The sequence below is a fragment of the Mytilus galloprovincialis genome, chromosome 10, assembly GCF_965363235.1.
Source record: "Mytilus galloprovincialis chromosome 10, xbMytGall1.hap1.1, whole genome shotgun sequence".
NCBI classification, from domain to species: Eukaryota; Metazoa; Mollusca; class Bivalvia; order Mytilida; family Mytilidae; genus Mytilus; species Mytilus galloprovincialis.
Window position 1 is genome coordinate 47626213 of NC_134847.1, and position 20045 is coordinate 47646257.

The 20045-nt window shown below is 32.4% G+C and overlaps 1 protein-coding gene and 1 long non-coding RNA gene across 2 annotated transcripts; both read right to left on the reverse strand.

Annotated features, from left to right (window-relative positions):
- Nucleotides 1-839: 839 nt before the first annotated feature.
- Nucleotides 840-9849, reverse strand: LOC143049199 (uncharacterized). Its single transcript, XR_012970117.1, has 2 exons — nucleotides 9622-9849; nucleotides 840-2941 (listed from the first exon to the last, which is right to left on the reverse strand). It is a non-coding gene; the product is annotated as an uncharacterized LOC143049199 (long non-coding RNA).
- Nucleotides 9850-13436: 3587 nt separating this feature from the next.
- On the reverse strand, nucleotides 13437-15815 carry LOC143047694 (zinc transporter ZIP1-like). The gene has a single exon (XM_076220898.1). The coding sequence runs from the start codon at nucleotides 15728-15730 to the stop codon at nucleotides 14663-14665; it is 1068 nt and encodes a 355-aa protein (XP_076077013.1). The 5' UTR covers nucleotides 15731-15815; the 3' UTR covers nucleotides 13437-14662.
- Between the last annotated feature and the right edge of the window lie 4230 nt (nucleotides 15816-20045).

Genomic DNA, 20045 nt, shown 5'->3' on the forward strand with positions numbered 1-20045 from the left:
TGGCGCCAGATCAGCTATTCTTCCAGAGGCACTAAGATAACATAGGCGTATTAAATTATAATCCTGTTACTTTTGATAACTATTAACACCATTGGGTAGATGCCACTGCTGGTGGACGTTTTGTCCCCGAAGGTATAACTTCGGTGTTGACATGAATATCAATTATATGGTCATTTTAATAAGTTTCCTGTTTACAAATGTATGATTTTTTAGAAATACTAGGGATTTTCTTATCCCAGGCTTAGATGACATTAGCCGTATATGGCACAACTTTTTTGAATTGTTGGTCCTCAGTGCTCTACAACTTTGCATTTGTTTGTAACTATTTTGATCTGAGCATCATTGATGATTCTTATGTAGACGAAACGCACGTTTGGCGTATTAAATTATAAGCTTGGTACCTTTGATAACTATTTGATGTGTTTTTGTCTTGTGTCTTGTGTTCTACTAGTATGTTGTGTTTTATGTTATTTTGTTTTGTCTTTTGATTCATTTTAGTTTTAGCCATGGCATCGTCAGTTTGTGTTTGAGGTATGAGTTTGAATATTCTTTTGATATTTTTCGCTTATTTCTGAGTCTATTTTAAAATATTCTATCAATAATATATATAGGACAAATAAAAGAAAAAGAACTTAAAAGAAAGCAAATATTTAAATTAAAATCTTGCTCATGTAAATGAAATTAGCATTTTCTATATACACATTAAACAACAATCTAATTTTTTTTAATGGATGATCATATATCTAATATAAGTATATTAGCTAAACTTTGAAATCGATGAAAAATTATTAACTACCCATACATAATTGAAAATGAGAGATGAGAGTAAAAATACGACACAAATGTAATAAATATATAATTCTTAAAATATCAGATGTCAAATATTACTCTCATAAATAGGTATTCCTCGGTTGGTTGTGACTATTCAAATTGAGGCACCAAAGACATCATTGTCTCGAACGTGTTCGGGAAGTAAAACAATCGGCCGGTTCATTACACACAGTTATATGTATTTGTGCATCGAGTCATTGACATTGTTATTATCATTATGCTGGTTGGTCAGTTAGCCTATGTCAGTGGGCACAGTGCAAACCGTGTTGTTGTTAATATCACAATATGATAAGTGTTTGTAAAGATTAAGGTTCATTCGAATTCGAATTTGTATATTTCCTAGTAGTGCTATTTGACACACTTTTGTGGTCATTTTTCTTGCGCCGTTTGGATCCAGTTATTTCTTTGGCACCATTTAAAAGTTTTTCTCGCAGTTGCGTACTCATTGCAAGATAGACGACGAAATTTAAGGAAAATCCTATCAATAAACTAAGGTCGGAATATTGTTTGGTACTTTCAAGTAATGTTACAAGCTTATTATCACTCTCATAATAGGTCACAATCCAAAACATTACACCTGTCATGATATGCAATACTTCTGATGCAATGAATATGCCGCAGATGACAACGACAGTAATGGCGGACATAAGGTGTTTTTTCCTGACAGTCATGTTGTCAGACCACGGGAGGTTTCGTCGAAGACATGTCAATTTACTAGTTATGTAAATTGTACATACAAGAGAAAAGAATATAGCAATAACAGTCAATATATCGCTTGTAAGATTTATATTTCTGTACACGTCGTAATATTTTAAGATTAAGTCGCCATCTATGCAACATCTTCCATCAACGTATTTTGACAAAATCTTCCATATTACGACATTTGGTAAAAATAGAGTTATGCTCAATGTTAATGCAATAGCCGAACCTTTGACACTTCTGTTATTGGTTAAACCTCTAATGCTCCATAATGGAAAACGAAGAGCTATTGCCTTCTGTATACACAACAAAGTTGTTATAAGAACGGACAATAAATGGAAAGCATATTTAAAATGCGTGGCGCCCATTATAATGCACGAATTGTAGTCAATTAAGTTCCAGGTAAGAACAGTACCATTGAAACTGATGTGGTGATGATAAAATTGGTAAGCGATAATCGTTGGTATACATATAAACAGCGCTGTCAGAGTGTCAGATACTGCCAACATTGATAAGAATATTGTTGTAGGCGAACGGTTGGCTTTCTGAAGAAATATGTATAGTACAAAACAATTTACAAGCGTCACTTCTCCGGCTATAACCATCTGCAAATATGCAAGTGATTTATTTGGTATATCGACAGGTAAAATAAAATCCCAATCTTTGCGGCAATTATAATAAACTTCTATGCAAGAGTTCTCATTTTTAAATGCAATGATCACATCAGGGCTAAGAAGGTACTCTTCACTAGTATAATAACTGTTCAGATAAAAGTACTCGACAAAACGTTTCATACAAGACCCATCTTTAGTCCCAAAAAAAACCTCTTTGTAATCAGGTTGACTAAATCCTGCTGCCATCGCTCCAAGTACTAACATTCCTTGCATATCATATTCATTCGGTGGTAGAATGAAAACATTCTGTTGATTAAGTAGTGACATCATTCCCCAACAGGAAGTCGTGTTGTAAAGAAAAAAGTTTAAATCAACATTAGTCACGGTATAGTTCTTTTGCGTGATGAAATTTCTGAACCAAGCGGTACAGTGATGAAGCTCGTCTGTAAAAAATATATCTACACCAGAAAAATATGGAAACACTGGATCATCAACATAGCTTACACTATAAATGCTAAACGGATCACAAAATAATTTCTCAATAACGGTTCCGTTTTCACACAGTTCCAACAATTCTTGTAATTCGAAGACATCAATATAATAGCCAAAATATACCTCGATTTCGAATTGAAAGTCAGAACATTCTTTGTTGATATTAATAAAATAAAAATTAGAATCATCAAACCGCACCATAATAGAATGATTGGCATTCAACATTGAAAAAATGTCTCCGCCGACAGAAGATAAAGCTATTTCATAAATATCCGTTGCGGGACAATGTTCTTGCAATTGTTCAGCTGAAATACAAAAATACACATCTAAATTACACTTTATAAAAAGATTATTTTCTAAGAAGAAACAAGCTATGTACAAAAGGTACCGATCCTGGTCAAATTATATGTTCTTTGATTCGTGACTGTATGTAAAGAGATAACATTTTTAAAATATATTTTCTAGAATTAAACAGGATATTTTGCAGCAATTGTTTATATTAGATTATGAAAAAAAATGTAAATCTGTACATTTGAATCAATAATTTTATTAAATATAATTTATTTTCTTTAAATTAGCAAAGATTACGATTGTTGTCTTTTGAATTATATTTCTTCTGTTTTTAACCCATTTAAGTCAACAGTTGAAATAGCTTAACGGCTTTGGTTTAATCTTTCTTTAAGATTTTTATTTGACATACCCTCATCTTGATACAAGAAAACTTATATGCAAATTTAGAATAAGTGATCATTCCCTCGCTATTGAAATTGGAAGATATAAAAATAGTTACGCCCCCAAAGACTTTGTAATACGTGAAAAGGTCTGGATGATGAACCCCATGTCTTTTTAATATGTAAAATAAATGATGATTTAAGACATTTTAATGATTTAAAAACTCAATACAAAGATTTTTCTGATAAAATGAAATATATGCTAAATCCAACCACTAGTCAGCAAGTGAAATCTTTAGGCTCCATTATTTAACAGTCTATAGAACTGAGGACAGGGGGCACTTGGGGTCATTTGTTGTGTTTAATGTTTTGGTTTATTTTTATTTTCTATGTAAATTGTAATTTTATCATTATATTTTTGTTATTACATGTAATTGTCATGCCTTTGGCCCTCTTATGGGTGTAATATGTGCTTTAATAAAGTTATTATTTTTAATGTTATTTTGAAAGTGTCAGCTAGAAACTAATTTCAATATATTTATTTCTATCTTACTCTTGTATGTATTTTTTGAGGTAAATCTGTACATATGAATTAATAATTTTGGTATAAATTTATTTTCTTTAATTTAGTAAAGGTTACGATTGTTGTCTTTTAAATTATTATATTTCTTCTAAAAAAATTAACCTGTAAGGCTTAGAATTGGGGGTCATTCAAGTATATAAAAAAAGTTTAATTTAAGTCAACAGTTGTAATAGCTTTACGGCTTTCGTTTGAACTATCTTTTTTTTCAAAAGTGTCAGCTAGAAACTTATTTTAATATACTTGTTTCTATCTTACTTTTGTATGTATTTTATATATATATATATATATATATATATATATATATATATATATATATATATATATATATATGTATATATATATATATATATATACGGGGAAAGCTAACACACGGCTTCGAATCCCGGCGAGGGAAGAACAAAACATTTGCGAAAGCAAATTTACAGACCTAACATTATTGGGTTGATGTTTAGACGAGTTGTATATATATATAAATGTATATTAAGATCCATTTTGTTACATCTTGTGATCAATTTTATTTGGAATCGCCAATGGCAGTCAGCAGGGTTAAAGAACATCAGTTGTTCGACCTGTGTGTCAAATGCGTTTTGTTTAAATATACTTTTTCACTTTTTTTGGTCTTTTGGAAAATGTTGTCTGTGCTGTTTTTAGACCCTTCTACAACGAATTTTTTTTTTACATGCACACGTATAAAAATTGCGGTTTTTATCCAACGCAATCATAGGTTTGAACGTAGTTTTCAATTTAGACTCGTTTATATTTTTTCGTTTGGGCTTGTATCATATTTTCCCTCCGGTTTATATGATCCGTTCATCCTATATTGACTCTTAAAATTCAAGAGTTTATCTAAAAATGAGGGTACTTTTTCTAAAAATGGGGGTACTTTTTATATGGCCTTCCAAATACCGTTTCGATCCCTAACATCACTGAAGAGACATTTATTGTCGAAATCCGGATCTGGTGTACTAAAAAAATATTGACACCGTATGTTTGTGGCATAACATCGTGGCCACAAGTTAAAAAAATTTTCTGTTTAGTATTAAATTTATATTAAGATCCATTTTTTACATCTTGTGATCAATTTTATTTGGCAATCGTCAATGGCAGTCAGCAGGGTTAAAGAACATCAGTTGTTCGACCTGTTAGTCAAATGCGTTTTGTTTAAATATACTTTTTCACTTTTTTGGTCTTTTGGAAAATGTTGTCTGTGCTGTTTTTAGACCCTTCTACAACGAAATTTGTTTTACATGCACACGTATAAAAATTGCGGTTTTTATCCAACGCAATCATAGGTTTGAACGTAGTTTTCAATTTAGACTCGTTTATATATATATCTGTACATAAAAATTAAAAATTTTGTAAAATAATGTATTTTCTTTAAATTAGTAAAGATGACGATTGTTGTCTTTTAAATTTTATTTCATCTGATTTTAAACCCATAAGGCCAAGATTTGGGGGTCATTCAAGTAAACAATAAGTTAAAATTAAGTCAACGAAGTAAATAGGTATGCGGCTCTGGTTTGATCAGTGTCAGCTATAAACTATTTTCGATATATTTATTTATGACTTGCTTGTGTATGTGGTTTTGTTTTATCTGTTCATCAAAATTGATTTTCTTTTGATTAGAAAAATTGACATTTGTTGTTTTTTGAAAGATTTATTTTTTCTATATTTACACCCGTAGGGAATGTTCGTTCATTCGAGTAACAAACAAATAATTGATTTTCATTTTAGTTCACTTGTATGGTTTGGAGTTTAGAATGACGTCTATTTTCACTGAACACATTTTAGTAAAGGGGTAGGGCTGTTGTCTCTTTGACGAATTCCCCATTTCCATTGTTTATTCAAGGTAAACAGTAGACACACCTATATTGCTCTGGTTTGGTATGTCCTTTTTTAGTGTAACATATAAACTAATTTCACTTTTTTTTTCTCTGTTTAAATTTTATACGCCTTTGTATCCGTACATATGACATTAAAATTTTAGTATAAATTGGTTTTCTTTAATTTAGATACATTGGCGTTTGTTGTCTTTTGGATTGTCCTTTGTGTTTATATATTCGTAAGGCTTATTACATTGGCCATTCAAGTAAAAAGAAATACATTAAAGTTTACAGAAGAAATACCTATACGGCTTTGATTTTGTCTTCTCTTTGCCTTTTAATGTAACCACTAAAGTTATTTAAACATATGGGTCTCTCGGAGGCGGATTTAGGGGGGCAGGGGGCCCAGGCCCCCCTTTTTCAGAAAATTTTGGTTGGTTATATAAGGAATCACTGAAGCGTGACGGAATCGGGTACCCCCTTAGGCAGTCAGTGGGCCCCCTCTTATGAAAATTTCTAGATCCGCTACTGTCTCTGTCTTATTGTTGTATGATCTTTGTATATATGCTCATTTTATAGAAACATTGAAGTTCGTTATATTTTGAATTGTATAACTTCTGTTTTTCAAAACTAAGGGCTAAGAACTTCAGGGTTGTCATCCAAGTTAACTAGATATGGACGATGACCTCCCGCCCCCGCCCCCCCCCCCCCCCTTTCCTTTTTCAACTCTGATGAATATAGTTCCATATATTTTAGATTTGACAAACAGTGGCGTTGAAGTACAACATGAAATTTTTGTGCTGTCTGTAAGACACGAAAAATCCCCCCGCCTGACCGTTAGAAATTGTGTAATTGTGGTAGTAAAATCAATGTTTTCAATTATATAGCAACTGAGAAGGAAATGAAGTCTAACTATTTTTTTGTGAATATCTTGCATCCGTTGGCTGATTTTTAGCGCAGAAAAAGGTTAAGTCCAAATATCATGAACACTTTGTGTAGTACCAAAAAAATCACTAAGTACAAATAAAAATAATCAAAATCCTGAGGACATGCACACCTCTATATGTCTAGAAATATTAAAGCTGTAGATCAAGAACTGCAGAAGATAATACCGGACAAAGCATGAGTCTACATAGAGAGCGACAAACGTACGGACGGACAGGAGTAAATTAATATGTCCATTGAGATTTTGTCACGAGGGCATAGCAAAAGTTAAATTTAGGTCAACAGTTGAAAAAGCTATATGACTTGGATTTGATCCGTCGTTGGGTTTAAGTATAATCTCTATGTAGCAATTTTCATTTATTTGTCTCGTGATTTATTAACATTGAAGTCTGTTGTCTTTTGAATTATATTTTCTTATTTTACATCCGTAAGGCTAATCGCATGGTCATTCAAGTGAACCAAAATTTAATTAACAGATTAAAGTCAACAGTAGAAACAGTTAAATGGCTCTGATTTAGTCTTTTACTTGACCTGTTTAGTTTAGCCTCTAAGGCGTCTCATTCTTTCTTATGTATGATTTGTATATCTGTAAAAGTTCATTAATAATTTAATTACCAAAAACGTTTTTCCTTAAACAAAACTAAATAATAATGTTATTGCACTAACGCATAACAAAAAATCGTCCAAATAGCAGCCCAACAATGTTAGATCTGTAAATTTGTGTTAGCAAATTTTTCGTTCTTCCCTGGCCGGGATTCGTGCTACTGAGATATCGTGGCACCAAAATGCATTGAATCGTCCCACTTTTTGAAATTACAGATAAAAAGTAATTGGTTTTGAACTACATGTAGCCGTCAGTAACTGTGAGTACTCTTAGACCTGAATTTAGTGTCTTTGTTGTGGGGATAAATAATTAACCATCCACTTCAACTGTGTTTTTTGTTAGCTTTTTTTCTTTTTGTATCCATCTGATGAGACGAGTCTTTTTCAACTGATCTTTGTTTCTTCTTATGTTGTACGTTCTAACACTGTCACGTGTTAGTGGGTGTTGGCGTCTTCAAAAAAGTTTAATCCCGCCACATTCTGTATGTGCCTGTCCCAAGTCAAGAACCTATAATTTAGTGGTTGTCGTTAGTTGCTGTGAAGCATATTTGTTTTCGTTCCTTTTTTTCATAGATTAGGTAATTAGTATTTATCGTTTGATTTTATTTTTTTTTTACATTTTTCATATCAAGGCCTTTGAAAGGTGACTATCCAGTGTGGATTTTCTTATTGTTGAAGGCCGTATGGTGACATACCATTTTTAATTTCTTTGTCATTTTGGAGTCATCGAGAATCATATCACATCATCCTTTTTTATGAAAGTCTGGTTCTTTTTAGTTGTTTACGAGTCTTTTTGGCTGCGCTTTATGGCGGAATATTGTAAACCCAAATTTTATTATTCATTCTTGGAGAGGTTGATCTGGCAGAATTCTAGGCAGCAACTTTGTAATCAATAAAGAAAGCTGTTTAGGTGAATCTGAAATTGATAGCGCAGAGAATGCTACATATTAATGTCCTCTGACTTCCATATTAAAATTACAAAGACTAGTGGAAACATCTCTCCCTCAACAAGTTCGTGTATAGTTTAGATGGTCAATGAGTTCATACCTTTTTTTTTAAATTGAATGCATTATTTCTGAATTTATTTAAAAACATTGAAAAGAAAATGTAAAGTTACGGTTTTGAAATTGAACATTGTAGATACATTGTGCATTAATCTAATGATTTTTTTTATACTTTTATAACAATATGCAATGTGCAATAATTAATACTTGTTTATTTAGAAAAACAAACAACAGTAACCTTGTTTATCTAAGAATATTTAACTTAATAAAACAATGTGGAACCATCAGAGATTTTCATGTGGGACAATCAGAACTCTAAAATTTTAAAAAGTGGGACAATCGGGAATAAACCGACCGCAATGTATTTACTTGTGATGTGTTGATGGATTTAGCATAAAGATTGGTTTATCAGATAAATCTTGAATAGAAATGTTTCTTTCAAACTTATTGAAAAGTTTGTTTTTCAGTTCCCTATTTCATTAAAAATATATGAATTATATATGTTTAGGTTTGAACTAGTTTTTTTTGTTGTTGTAGTTGTGTAATATCTAAATTAAGTTCATGTACTTTGCATAGGTAAACCAGAAGTTTAGTCCTTATGTTTCTCATGTAAGCTTCTTTCAAAAACGAATTTAAGCTACAACATTTAAAATTATTTTAATATACTATAGACGGCGTTTTTGCATTTGCGCCGATCTGAATTTCACTTGCGCCGATTTTGTCTTTTATTTGCGCCGATTGTGTACAGGTAAATTGAAGGCTAATGTTATTTTTGTAATCTTTATTTCTTTAGTGAGATTTGTTAAAATAAAGAAATGTCTTTGTAATAAATAAACTCATCATAGATACCAGGATCAAATTTTGTATTTACGCCAGACGCGCGTTTCGTTTACAAAAGACTCATCATCCAAAAAAGTTTAAAAAGTCAAATAAAGTACGAAGTTGAAGAGCATTGAGGACCAGAATTCCTAGAAGTTATGCCAAATACAGCTAAGGTAATCTGTTCCTGAGGTAGGAAGCCTTAGTATTTAAAAAAAAATCAAAAGTTTTGTAAACAGTTAATTTATAAATATATCCATATCAATTTTCAGGGAATTAAAACTCCACCAGCAGTGGCATCGACCCAAAATAGAAACTTTGATGCATGCTAATATGTTTCATAAAAGTTCGTGCTTTTGTACAATTTTATTTTCATGCTTAAAGAAATTAATATTGCGTCGATCAGTTAAATTCGCAGTTTCCCTTTAACAGCGAAATCAACAAAAAATGGTACCGTTCAAATAATAATGAATCTACAGATTAGATAATTTAAATATAAGCAATAAAATCTTAACTAGTAAATGGTGTTATACTTACATGAATTGTGTAATGAAGTCCAATTAGACTTGACCAACAAAATTGTTCCTAATATCACAGCACAGAACAATGATTTCATTTTGAATAAATTTCAAGTACTTTTTTTTTATCTTTTAAAATTAATTCCTTTTTTTTTTTGCTTGTCTTTCATCGCATAACTCTAATTTCTTATAGTAGTTTTTAAATACTTCACAACAAGTAATTAAATATGTAAGTATCCACCCGTTTAATAGTATTTCCCTGAAGCTCATTTTATCATTGGCGACTTTACAAATCAACGTGTACATAAAGTTACAAGAATAACATTACTTATGGTCAAAATTTGGCTGAATGTTTTTAAAACTAAATTGAAAATTATTCTAAATCATCGTGAAATCACCGTTTATTAAGTGGATCGTGTTCGTAGGTTTTGATTGCTTGTAATATCAGTGAGGTAAACCATTAGTAAATACATATTAAAATATATTATTCATAGTTTTATCTCTTTTATTGCCTCAATTAATGCTAAATCTATAGTGATAAAAATTCAAAAGAATACTTTGATGCAGAGAACCAGCCCGATGCCATTGAACAAAGAGAAAATCATCTATTTATAGAGCTTAGCACAAAAAAGAAAATATCGTTTTTGAATTACAGCCGATTTCATTGAGTGTGTAGCCAAAGGTAATATCTTTGGTAAGCTTGTTTGTTAGCTGAACCGTGAAATCATTATTATGTCAGGTTTACTACCCTCCTTTCGAAGTAGCATAGTCCATCAGACAGATGGATTGGTAATATGCTGGACTAGTGTATTCTTAAAGGAGGGTAGTTAACCTGACCTAACAACGACTTCACGGTTCATCTAACAAGCAAGTTAACTAAAGATATTACCTTTGACTTCACACTCAATGAAATCGGCTGTAAATAGTGAGCAAAAATTCATTTCATGGTTTTTTTATTTAATATTTTATGTTTTAATCTGTTCAATTTGTTCTTCATGCATACGGATAATATGTGAAACCGGTATTTTTTCTCAATAAAGCCATCACTTGTATACGACTGGTGCCAGTATCCCGTCTTATCAACACATATATGGAACAATTAAACAGAGACTCAATGAAAACGTAACATTTTTAAATGGAATTGTGATTTTGCATGGTGCGATTCGCCAATCTAAATTCTTACCAACGAAAATCATATGAAAGATATTCGACAACTCCTAATGGCAAAGAATGAGCTGACTTTCTAGCTTTCTGATATTGCAAATCTAGAAATATAATGTCGAATCTTGAATAACTGATTGTTAAGTATATACGATTTAAAACATAACTGATTAAATCTTAAATTACTACCAAGTGAAGATTTAAGTATTTTATCAAGTTTGCGTGAAAATGTAGCATATATACTAAGAAAAGGTACTACTCTATACCATGAGTCCCGTCAATAAATTGTCTGGTCAGTTGGCTTATTGCGACCCGCTACAAGAAAGCGTATGATAAATACACTGTAAAAATGGTGTTTAGATCCTAAACACAATTCTAAGCACATCTTTTGTGCACTTTTTTTTTACATGTTTAGATCTAAACGTGTCTCAGTACAATGTGTTTAGGATTGTGTTTAGAATCGTGTTTAGCTTAGAAAAAATGTGTTTAATTTCTATACACTTTCATTTTTAAACGTGTTTAAATTCACGTCATGTTTAAATATTATGTGCTTACTGAAAAATGTGTTTAGAAATTAAACACAATCCTAAACACGTTTAGATCTAAACATGTATCACAAGTGTTTAAATTCTAAGCACGATATTTACAGTGTATCTCAATAAATTAAAGTTATCTGCGTTTAAGTTACTGTACTGACTTCAAAAAGTCACAATTTTGGCTGTCTTTTCCAATTAAATGTCTGGGTAAATAATAAATATTCAACGGTGACATTGGTTTTTTTTTTCACATTATCACAATTGAAATGTATACGTTGAACTACCAGCAATACATTCCAAGGTATATGACTTTGAAAACAAATCGTCTTTTAATCTTTGTAAAGTTAGAATATACAAATCCTTGGTTGAATTAATTATTTATAAGAACATTTTGATACTTGTAAACGTTTTGATAATGATAACAGTGGCGGATCCAGCCATTTTAAAAAGGAGGGGTTTCATCTATATGCTCCCATTCAAATTCATTGATCGGCCAAAAAAAAGGGGGTTCCAACCCCTGGGACCCCCCCCCCCCCCTGGATCCACCACTGGATAAGTTGTAACTTTTTTATAAGTTTCTTGTCATGACCTGTTACCCCGGTATAGCCGTCCATGTCTCATTGTTATAGCCCGTACGTAGCCTATAATTGCTTACATATCCAAAATTTGAACTTTGGTTGATAGTAATTGTCTCATTGGCATATGTCGTACTATTCTTATACTTATAAAACATGTGATGCACAGCTATCTAGACTTCAATCAATCTCAAGATATTTCTTTCGGGTAAAGGGGAGGGGAGGTGGTGTTGTGAAAATGTAAAACCGTGTCATCTACAGACTAAGAAAGCTTTATTTCTGTTACAGAACTGAATAGAAGAGATGATTCGATAGTGACTGAATGCCTAAAACAACAGCATGTGATATCAAACAGTTCACTTAGTAATTCTAATTTCAGTATTTTATATACGCCCGACAAGCAAAAACGACCCTTATGGCAAAAAAAAATGTATCATCAGATTTTTCATTAATTAAACAGAAAATACTAATGTCAACTCCACTGGTCGGGGAATTTTTCTGCAGATTGACTTGTCATCATGGTCATCAAATTCCTACGTTGCTACACATACTGTTTTTTGCAAACTCATTACTTTAGCTTTTGTACTCAATTATTTCTGTATCTATGTTGGAGAATATATTCTTTCTATGCCCCACCTACGATAGTAGAGGGGCATTATGTTTTCTGGTCTGTGCGTCCGTCCGTTCGTCCGTCTGTCCCGATTCAGGTTAAAGTTTTCGATCAAGGTAGTTTTGATGAAGTTGAAGTCCAATCAACTTGAAACTTAGTACACATGTTTCCTATGAGATGATCTATCTAATTTTAATGCCAAATTAGAGTTTTTATCCCAATTTCACGGTCCACTGAACATAGAAAATGATAGTAATGATAGTGCAAGTGGGGCATTCGTGTACTAGGGACACATTCTTGTTCATCCTATCTTGAACAATCGTCTATTTTAAACATTTACCAGGTTCATAACCTTGTGTGGGCAACTCCGAGTCTGCAGACAGGGTGTCGTTATTGATTTTCGAGTTTTGTATTTGTGAATATTTTAAAATTCAGATTATATGGAGTAGATTAAAATAAACAATAATATCGTATGAAATCGATGTAATATGCATGTAACATACATGATTAAGGATTAACTGAACAGCTGTTATCCAAGTGCTTTATAAAGAAAGAGAACTAACAAATATTTCTATTAAAATCATATTTCTCAATTGGTCTTTATACTATTCATTGCTTTTCCTATCGGAATGTGATATACACGTATAGCTTATTCATTTAATTTCAACAGAGACATACAATACATTATATTTTATGTCTCACACAATGGTTCTCACTAAGGCGAGTCCATGAGTCCTGGACGCATGGGAATCTGACTGGACTCACCATTTTCAAAACTGGTGAGTCCATTGATGCATCAAGATGGGCATTCTCTTATAACAAAATTAAACCAAGTTTTTTAATGCTCTTCAACTTTGTACTTGGTTGGCTTTATAATTATTTTGATCTGAGCGTCACTGATGAGTCTTATGTAGACGAAATACGTGGCTGGCATATTAAATTATAATCCTGGTACCTTTGATAACTATTTAATATTTATTTTCATGAAATATTAAAAGTAATGAACACATCTGGATATTAACACTGTGTAGATACAGTTTGTAAATATGCACGAACAAACAAATATATATGTATAATCAGTAATTGAGGTCACAGGCACAAGTGTATGACCTCACCCCTTTTTTTTCTTGCATTTTATTTTTAAATGGAGATACTGTACCATTCAAACTATTTCTATTAAAAAATGTACATGTACTTTTACCTACATATGTTTATCATATTATACAATGTAAATGTATGTGTCATCCTTCTTAAGTGTTATAATTATCCATAGTGTACAATGATACAATTGCTCAAACTTGAAATTACATGTTTGTGTATTGAATCATGACATGTGTGGGTTTTTTTTTCAAAATATCCTTTTAATGAACTCTTTGACATATCTGTATGTAATCACACACATTATGTGTTCTCTTCAGCAATTATAAAATATCTTACTACGATATTTGTTTATGAGACATAGCAATCAGGGTTTTGAAATTAATGTATCATATCATATGTCTCAAAAACATGATAAAAGAAAGTGCCTTAAGTTTACTTCAGATAAGTGGTCCTATTAGAGGACTCTGGCTTCCTCCATCAAAATAAAATCTTGCTGTCACAATACAGCCAATAGTATTGAAAGAACCATTAACATCATAAATCATTTAATCAGTTATTTAATTTGACCCTGAGCTCAAATAAAATAGTATGTTTAGTTCCAATTAAATCTATAAAAAAAAGTTAGCCTTAGGGTAGGTAGGTCAGGATTTTTTAGGGTGTTTTTTTTAACATTGGGTCTATGGGAGCAAAATTCCGACTTTAAGTGCTTAATTAACTTTTACCAAATGAAAAGCCTACATACTTGTACATGTTGTACATATGAACATGTCACTGTTTTAAACTGGATAAGTCCATAAGATTGTTTTAACAGTAGCTGTACTATTTTGTTTTAACTGTCAAACATTTCAAAGTAAGTTTATATTAAATGTATATCAAGCTAATATAATAACAAAGAGAGTTTGGGTTGCACTTCATGCAATCTTTATCCCCAAAAACTACCAACATATATTATGCGTGTTTCTTTTTGGTCACAAATTAAATACATGTATTTTTAAATGACAATAAATATATAAATACTAATAATGCTGAAATAAAATGTAATATATCTACTGTTATTTACACGATTTTTTTCACGACTTATTCATTAATAAACACAACTGCAGTCACTGTACTGAATCCAAGAATTAAAAATACAACCTTGATTAGTCTAATATCACTAGAATTCAGTTCATGTGGCAAAATTTCAAAAAAAGTTACATACAGAAAGGTACCACATGCAATCCCTTGCAACAACCCTTGTATTAGTACAGATATCCTGGAATCCCATAAGTCTATGATCAGTAAACCCAGACCTATACCAAATGGTGAAGATAGAGAAAATATTGTAACAGATTGCAACATCGATTTATATGAAAGTTTGCTTTGAACCAAGCTCATCCCCAGACTAAAACTAAGCACCATTTTGTGTAGAAATAGTCCAGCGAATACTCCAATGACTTGAGCAGATTTTCTTTGCAATCCCACTGCAAGTCCTTCGAAAACGGAGTGTAAAGATAAGGCTATTAGCAATAAAATAGAACGTAGAGTAGAATGATTGTGTTCAAATTCGTTTTCATTCCCTTTTTCATGTTTTTCTTTTGAATAAAGTGGTTCCTGTTCCGTGTCACTATAAACGTCCCCTGATACATGTACATTAGAACAGGTTGACAGCTGCTTTTGTCCATAAGGTTCATCACTAATTCCACCAATTGAATGTTCACTTAGATCAGATCTTGTTGAGCTCATAAAATCTCTGTCATCTGTATCAGATAGCAATGATTTTCTACTTTTGTCCTTACCAGTTGTTAGAAATGACGGATTTTGATGATTTTCTTTCCAAGAAAGAATGATTTGTTCAACAACTAGAATTAAGAACAAACCAAACACCATTACGAATTCGGATACAGGAAATCCAGATAGAAGATGCATTTTTCTGAGTATTGTCTCTAGATCCCTCCTGACACTCGGTAGTAAATCAAGTAAACATGTTCCAAGAAATACACCTGCCGCATAACAACTCAAAACACTTATCGCACGTCGGTATCGGATTCTACTGGCATTTCTCTTTTTGATTTGTGCAACAAGTTTTATTGGAAAAAATCCCAAAAGTAGTGTGGCAATAAACAGTCCAAAAATAATGACAACTTTTAAAATGGTAAGCTCCATGCTGTCACATAAGTTTTACTAGTAATGTGTTCATGATCATGAATGTTGTTGTTGATGTGTAAAAATGTAAGTCATGTGACTTTAATGTATACTAAACAATGGACCAATACCGGTATAAAGTATGAAAAATCCGTTTGAAACCCAAATAATATCATGTGTCAGAAAATAGTTTATAACATTGCTATCTGTATTTGGATCATTCTATTCTGTATGTACTTGTATGGGGCATACAAGTGAACGAATTGGAAATCGCATAGTAAAACATGTCATGCACAATAATGCTATCATAGTAAATGTTGATGTTTCTATATCTCAGTTTTCTATGCCAAAATAAGATAATCAAAAAAACACACTCTGAAATAAATATTTCGCTCTCAATTGAAAGTTTTGCTAAATAAATAAATCTCTCAAATAGTAAAATATTATGAACTTTATAGTTCAAACGATTTTCATCAACAATGCTCGTTAATGTTAGCTTCCACTTTGTATTAACCTTCATGTGCATTTGAACGCATTCCTTTGTATAAATTCAAACTTTAGTAGTCGAAATGAATAACAGCCTTTGACTGTAATATTTACAGAGAGCGTATCCAGGATCATCCAGGGTTTGAGGAAAGGGGCGTTATAAATGGCGGATTTAGAAAATTGCCTTCAGTCACAAACTGTCAAAAAGAGAGTGCCGCCGCTCCAGTGATTCCCAAAATAATCAACAAAAATTTCCCCAGGAAAGGATAGACCAAGCCCCTGCCCACTAAGACCGCCTCTGATTATTATTTGAAATTCGTCCAGGAGACGAGGTATAACTTGCCTTCTCTGCTAACTCGACTGATTTAAATACCAACCTTTTCACGATTCAATTTTCGAGCACAGACCGAAGAAATCATAAACAATTCAGGTATGTTTATATATATATTCATTATATTGTCAATTACAGGCTCCTTATTTAGTATTCTTGATGCACAATCTAACTGCATAGTTAACAATTACAACTTTGTTACCCTCTCTAAGGCATCACAAAATATGCTTATCAACTGCCACCAGTACAATAGATTAAAAATAACTCGAACACTGAAGGGTAAACCTGAAAATAAAGTTAAACTATATCTATGCCTTCTCCTTATTACAGACTAGTCGGATACTGAGACCAATCCTGGCCCAAGATCTCCAAAATGGCCATTTGGTACATGCAAAAAAGCAGTTACATCTAAACACAAAGCTGTGTGCTGTGATAGTTGTAATATTTGGTATCATATAGACTGCCAAAATATTCATTCTCAAATGTATGAATACTTGAACTACAGCAACATCAGCTGGGAATGTATTCAATGTGGAATGCCCTACATATCCACTTCTATTTTCAATAACAAGTCAATTGTTTCACCAAATCCATTTGACAACTTAGCTACATCTAATACTACTCAAGTATTGACACTAACACACAGGTATCAAATACTCATTCATAGCCATCAAAGAAAAATATTAAACCAAAAAGAAAACTTGTTACCAAACAAAAGTGTCAAAACAAAAAACCACGATGGCCATATGGTACATGCCTAAAGCAGTAACCTGGAATCAAAAGGCACTATGCTGCGACAGCTGCGATACTTGGTTTCACATTAACTGTCAGAGTATTCCATCTCACATCTACGAGTGTATGAATGCTAGTAATATTAGCTGGGAATGCACAAATTGTGGAATGCCAAATTTCTCCACTAGCTTATTCAATAACCAATCAAGCATATCATTAAATTCTAGTAGTAACTGGAGTATGAGTGATACATCTCTCAATAACAGCCTAGGTGCTCCTCATGCATTTTCATCGACTATGGCTAAGACTATATCAACACAGAAAGTCAAACCATCACAAAAAGCCACTACTAAAAATCAAAAACCCATCAGGATACTTAACATAAACTTTCAATCGATACGAAATAAAAAAGAAGATCTCAATCAGTTAATTGATTCATCTAAACCTGATATAATCATAGGCACTGAAACATGGCTAGACAAAAATATATCATCATATGAATTCATTCCATCAGAACTATTTAATGTCTATAGATCAGACAGACCACCAAATAAAAATAACCAAAGTCATGGAGGTGTACTTATTGCTATTAATAAAGAACTTATAAGCACAGAAGTAAGCGAACTTAAAACTGACTGTGAAACAGTTTGGTCTCAAATAAACATGAATGGTAGTAAGAACTTATTAATAGGTGCATATTACAGACCACCATCAGATAAAGGAACATCTTTACAACAACTAGAACTATCACTTAGTAGAATCAACCAATCATCAAATACTAATATCATGATTGGTGGTGACTTTAACCTAGGTCATATTGACTGGTCTATTCCTCATGTCATACCGGATAAACCGGATGCTGAACATCACAATAAACTTTTAGAATTACTAGAAATTTTAACCTTCAACAAATAGTTAATACACCAACTAGAAAAGAAAGAATATTAGACTTAATCCTAGTTAACAATCCAACAACTGTTAACAAAGTAAACACACTTCCACCTCTAGGACTAAGAGACCGTGACATCGTCTACATAGAAACAGACACTTGGCTTCGTAAAGTCAGACAACATCCTAGAAAAATACTTAAATACGACAAAACGAACTGGGAAAACATAAAAGCAGACCTTCAAAAAACACTTGAAGAGCTTACTGTTATGAATAATAACATAACAACAACAGTACTATAAACGAAATGTGGGATCTATTTAAAAACCACATCACAAAATCAATAGATACAAACGTCCCACATAAAATGTTAACATATAAACATCGACTGCCCTGGGTGCACAACAAACTCAGAAAAATGATAAATAAAAAGAATAAACTGTACTCTAAAATTAAAAAGGACAAAAAGCATATACTTAAATATAAAAAAACTTAAACAACAAATCCAACAAGAACAGAGACGTGCCTATTGTACATACATAGAAAAAATCCTTGACCTTCCAACAAATGACCCTGACCAAAGTTACAGCAACCAATAAAAACCGAAAAAACTCTTTTCTTATATTACTATAAATCAATCAGAACTGACAATAGTGGAGTTGCTCCCCTGAAAAAAGAGGGACAATTAATAACTGATACAAAACAAAAAGCCAACATTTTAAATGAGCAATTCCAATCAGTCTTTACCACCGAAACAGCAAGTAATATGCCTGATAAAGGGCCAAGTCCCCATCCAGTCATACCATCACTCACAATTACCACACCTGGTATACAAAAACTCTTACACAACATCAATCCGCACAAAGCCACTGGCCCAGATAACATCAGCGGCAGAGTTCTAAAACAACTTCAAAACATAACGGCACCTATCCTCACCATTATGTTCTAGAAATCACTTACATCTGGCTGTATACCATCTGACTGGAAACATGCAAATGTCGCACCAGCATACAAAAAAAGTGAAAAATACAACGCAGTTAACTACAGACCAATCTCTCTCACTTGTATCAGTTGCAAACTAATGGAACATGTCATAACAAAACATTTAATTACTAGTAATCACTTAGAAAAAAAACAACTTATTATACGACCTCCAGCACGGCTTCAGACACTCTAGATCATGTGAAACACAACTTCTACCTTTCATAAAAGAACTGGATTCAAATTCAGACAATAACACCCAAACACACCTTGTAATTATGGAACAACATCAAAGACTCTAATACAAACTACACTTCTATGGAATACAAAATGAAACACTTAACTGGATCTCTGCCTTCCCTCCAAGGCAATGTCTTAACCTCCATTATCCTTGACAGTGTCTTAACCTCCTCTATCTCAGACAATATCTTCATATTATCATCTATCCTAGGCAATGTCTAAAAATATATCCTCTATCCTAAGCAATGTATTTACCTCCTCTATCTTACACAATGTAATTAAATTACTTCACCGTTCTATCCAAATTTTTTTTTACCTCCTATATCCAAGACACTGTATAAACCTCAATTGTCCTATCCAATTTCTGTATAAACCTCAATTGTCCTATCCAATTTCTTAACCTGTTCCATATTACGCAATGTCTTTACCTCCTATATCCTAGGCAATGCCTTTACCCTCTCTATCCTAGGCAATGTATTTATATTCTCTAAATGAAAATGAAATGTCAATTTCCAACAAAAGAACAACCAGACAACCAGAGTACAGGATATTGATTTTTTACAATGTCTTGATCTCCTCTATCCTAGGCCATGTCTTGACCTCCTCTATCCCAGGCAATGTCTTGATCTCCTCTAACCTAGGCCATGTATTGACCTCCTCTATTTTAGACAATGTCTT

Bases quoted from the DNA above. Each gene is read 5' to 3' on its own strand.
- LOC143047694 (XM_076220898.1), bottom strand. From the start codon at position 15,730: ATGGAGCTTACCATTTTAAAAGTTGTCATTATTTTTGGACTGTTTATT.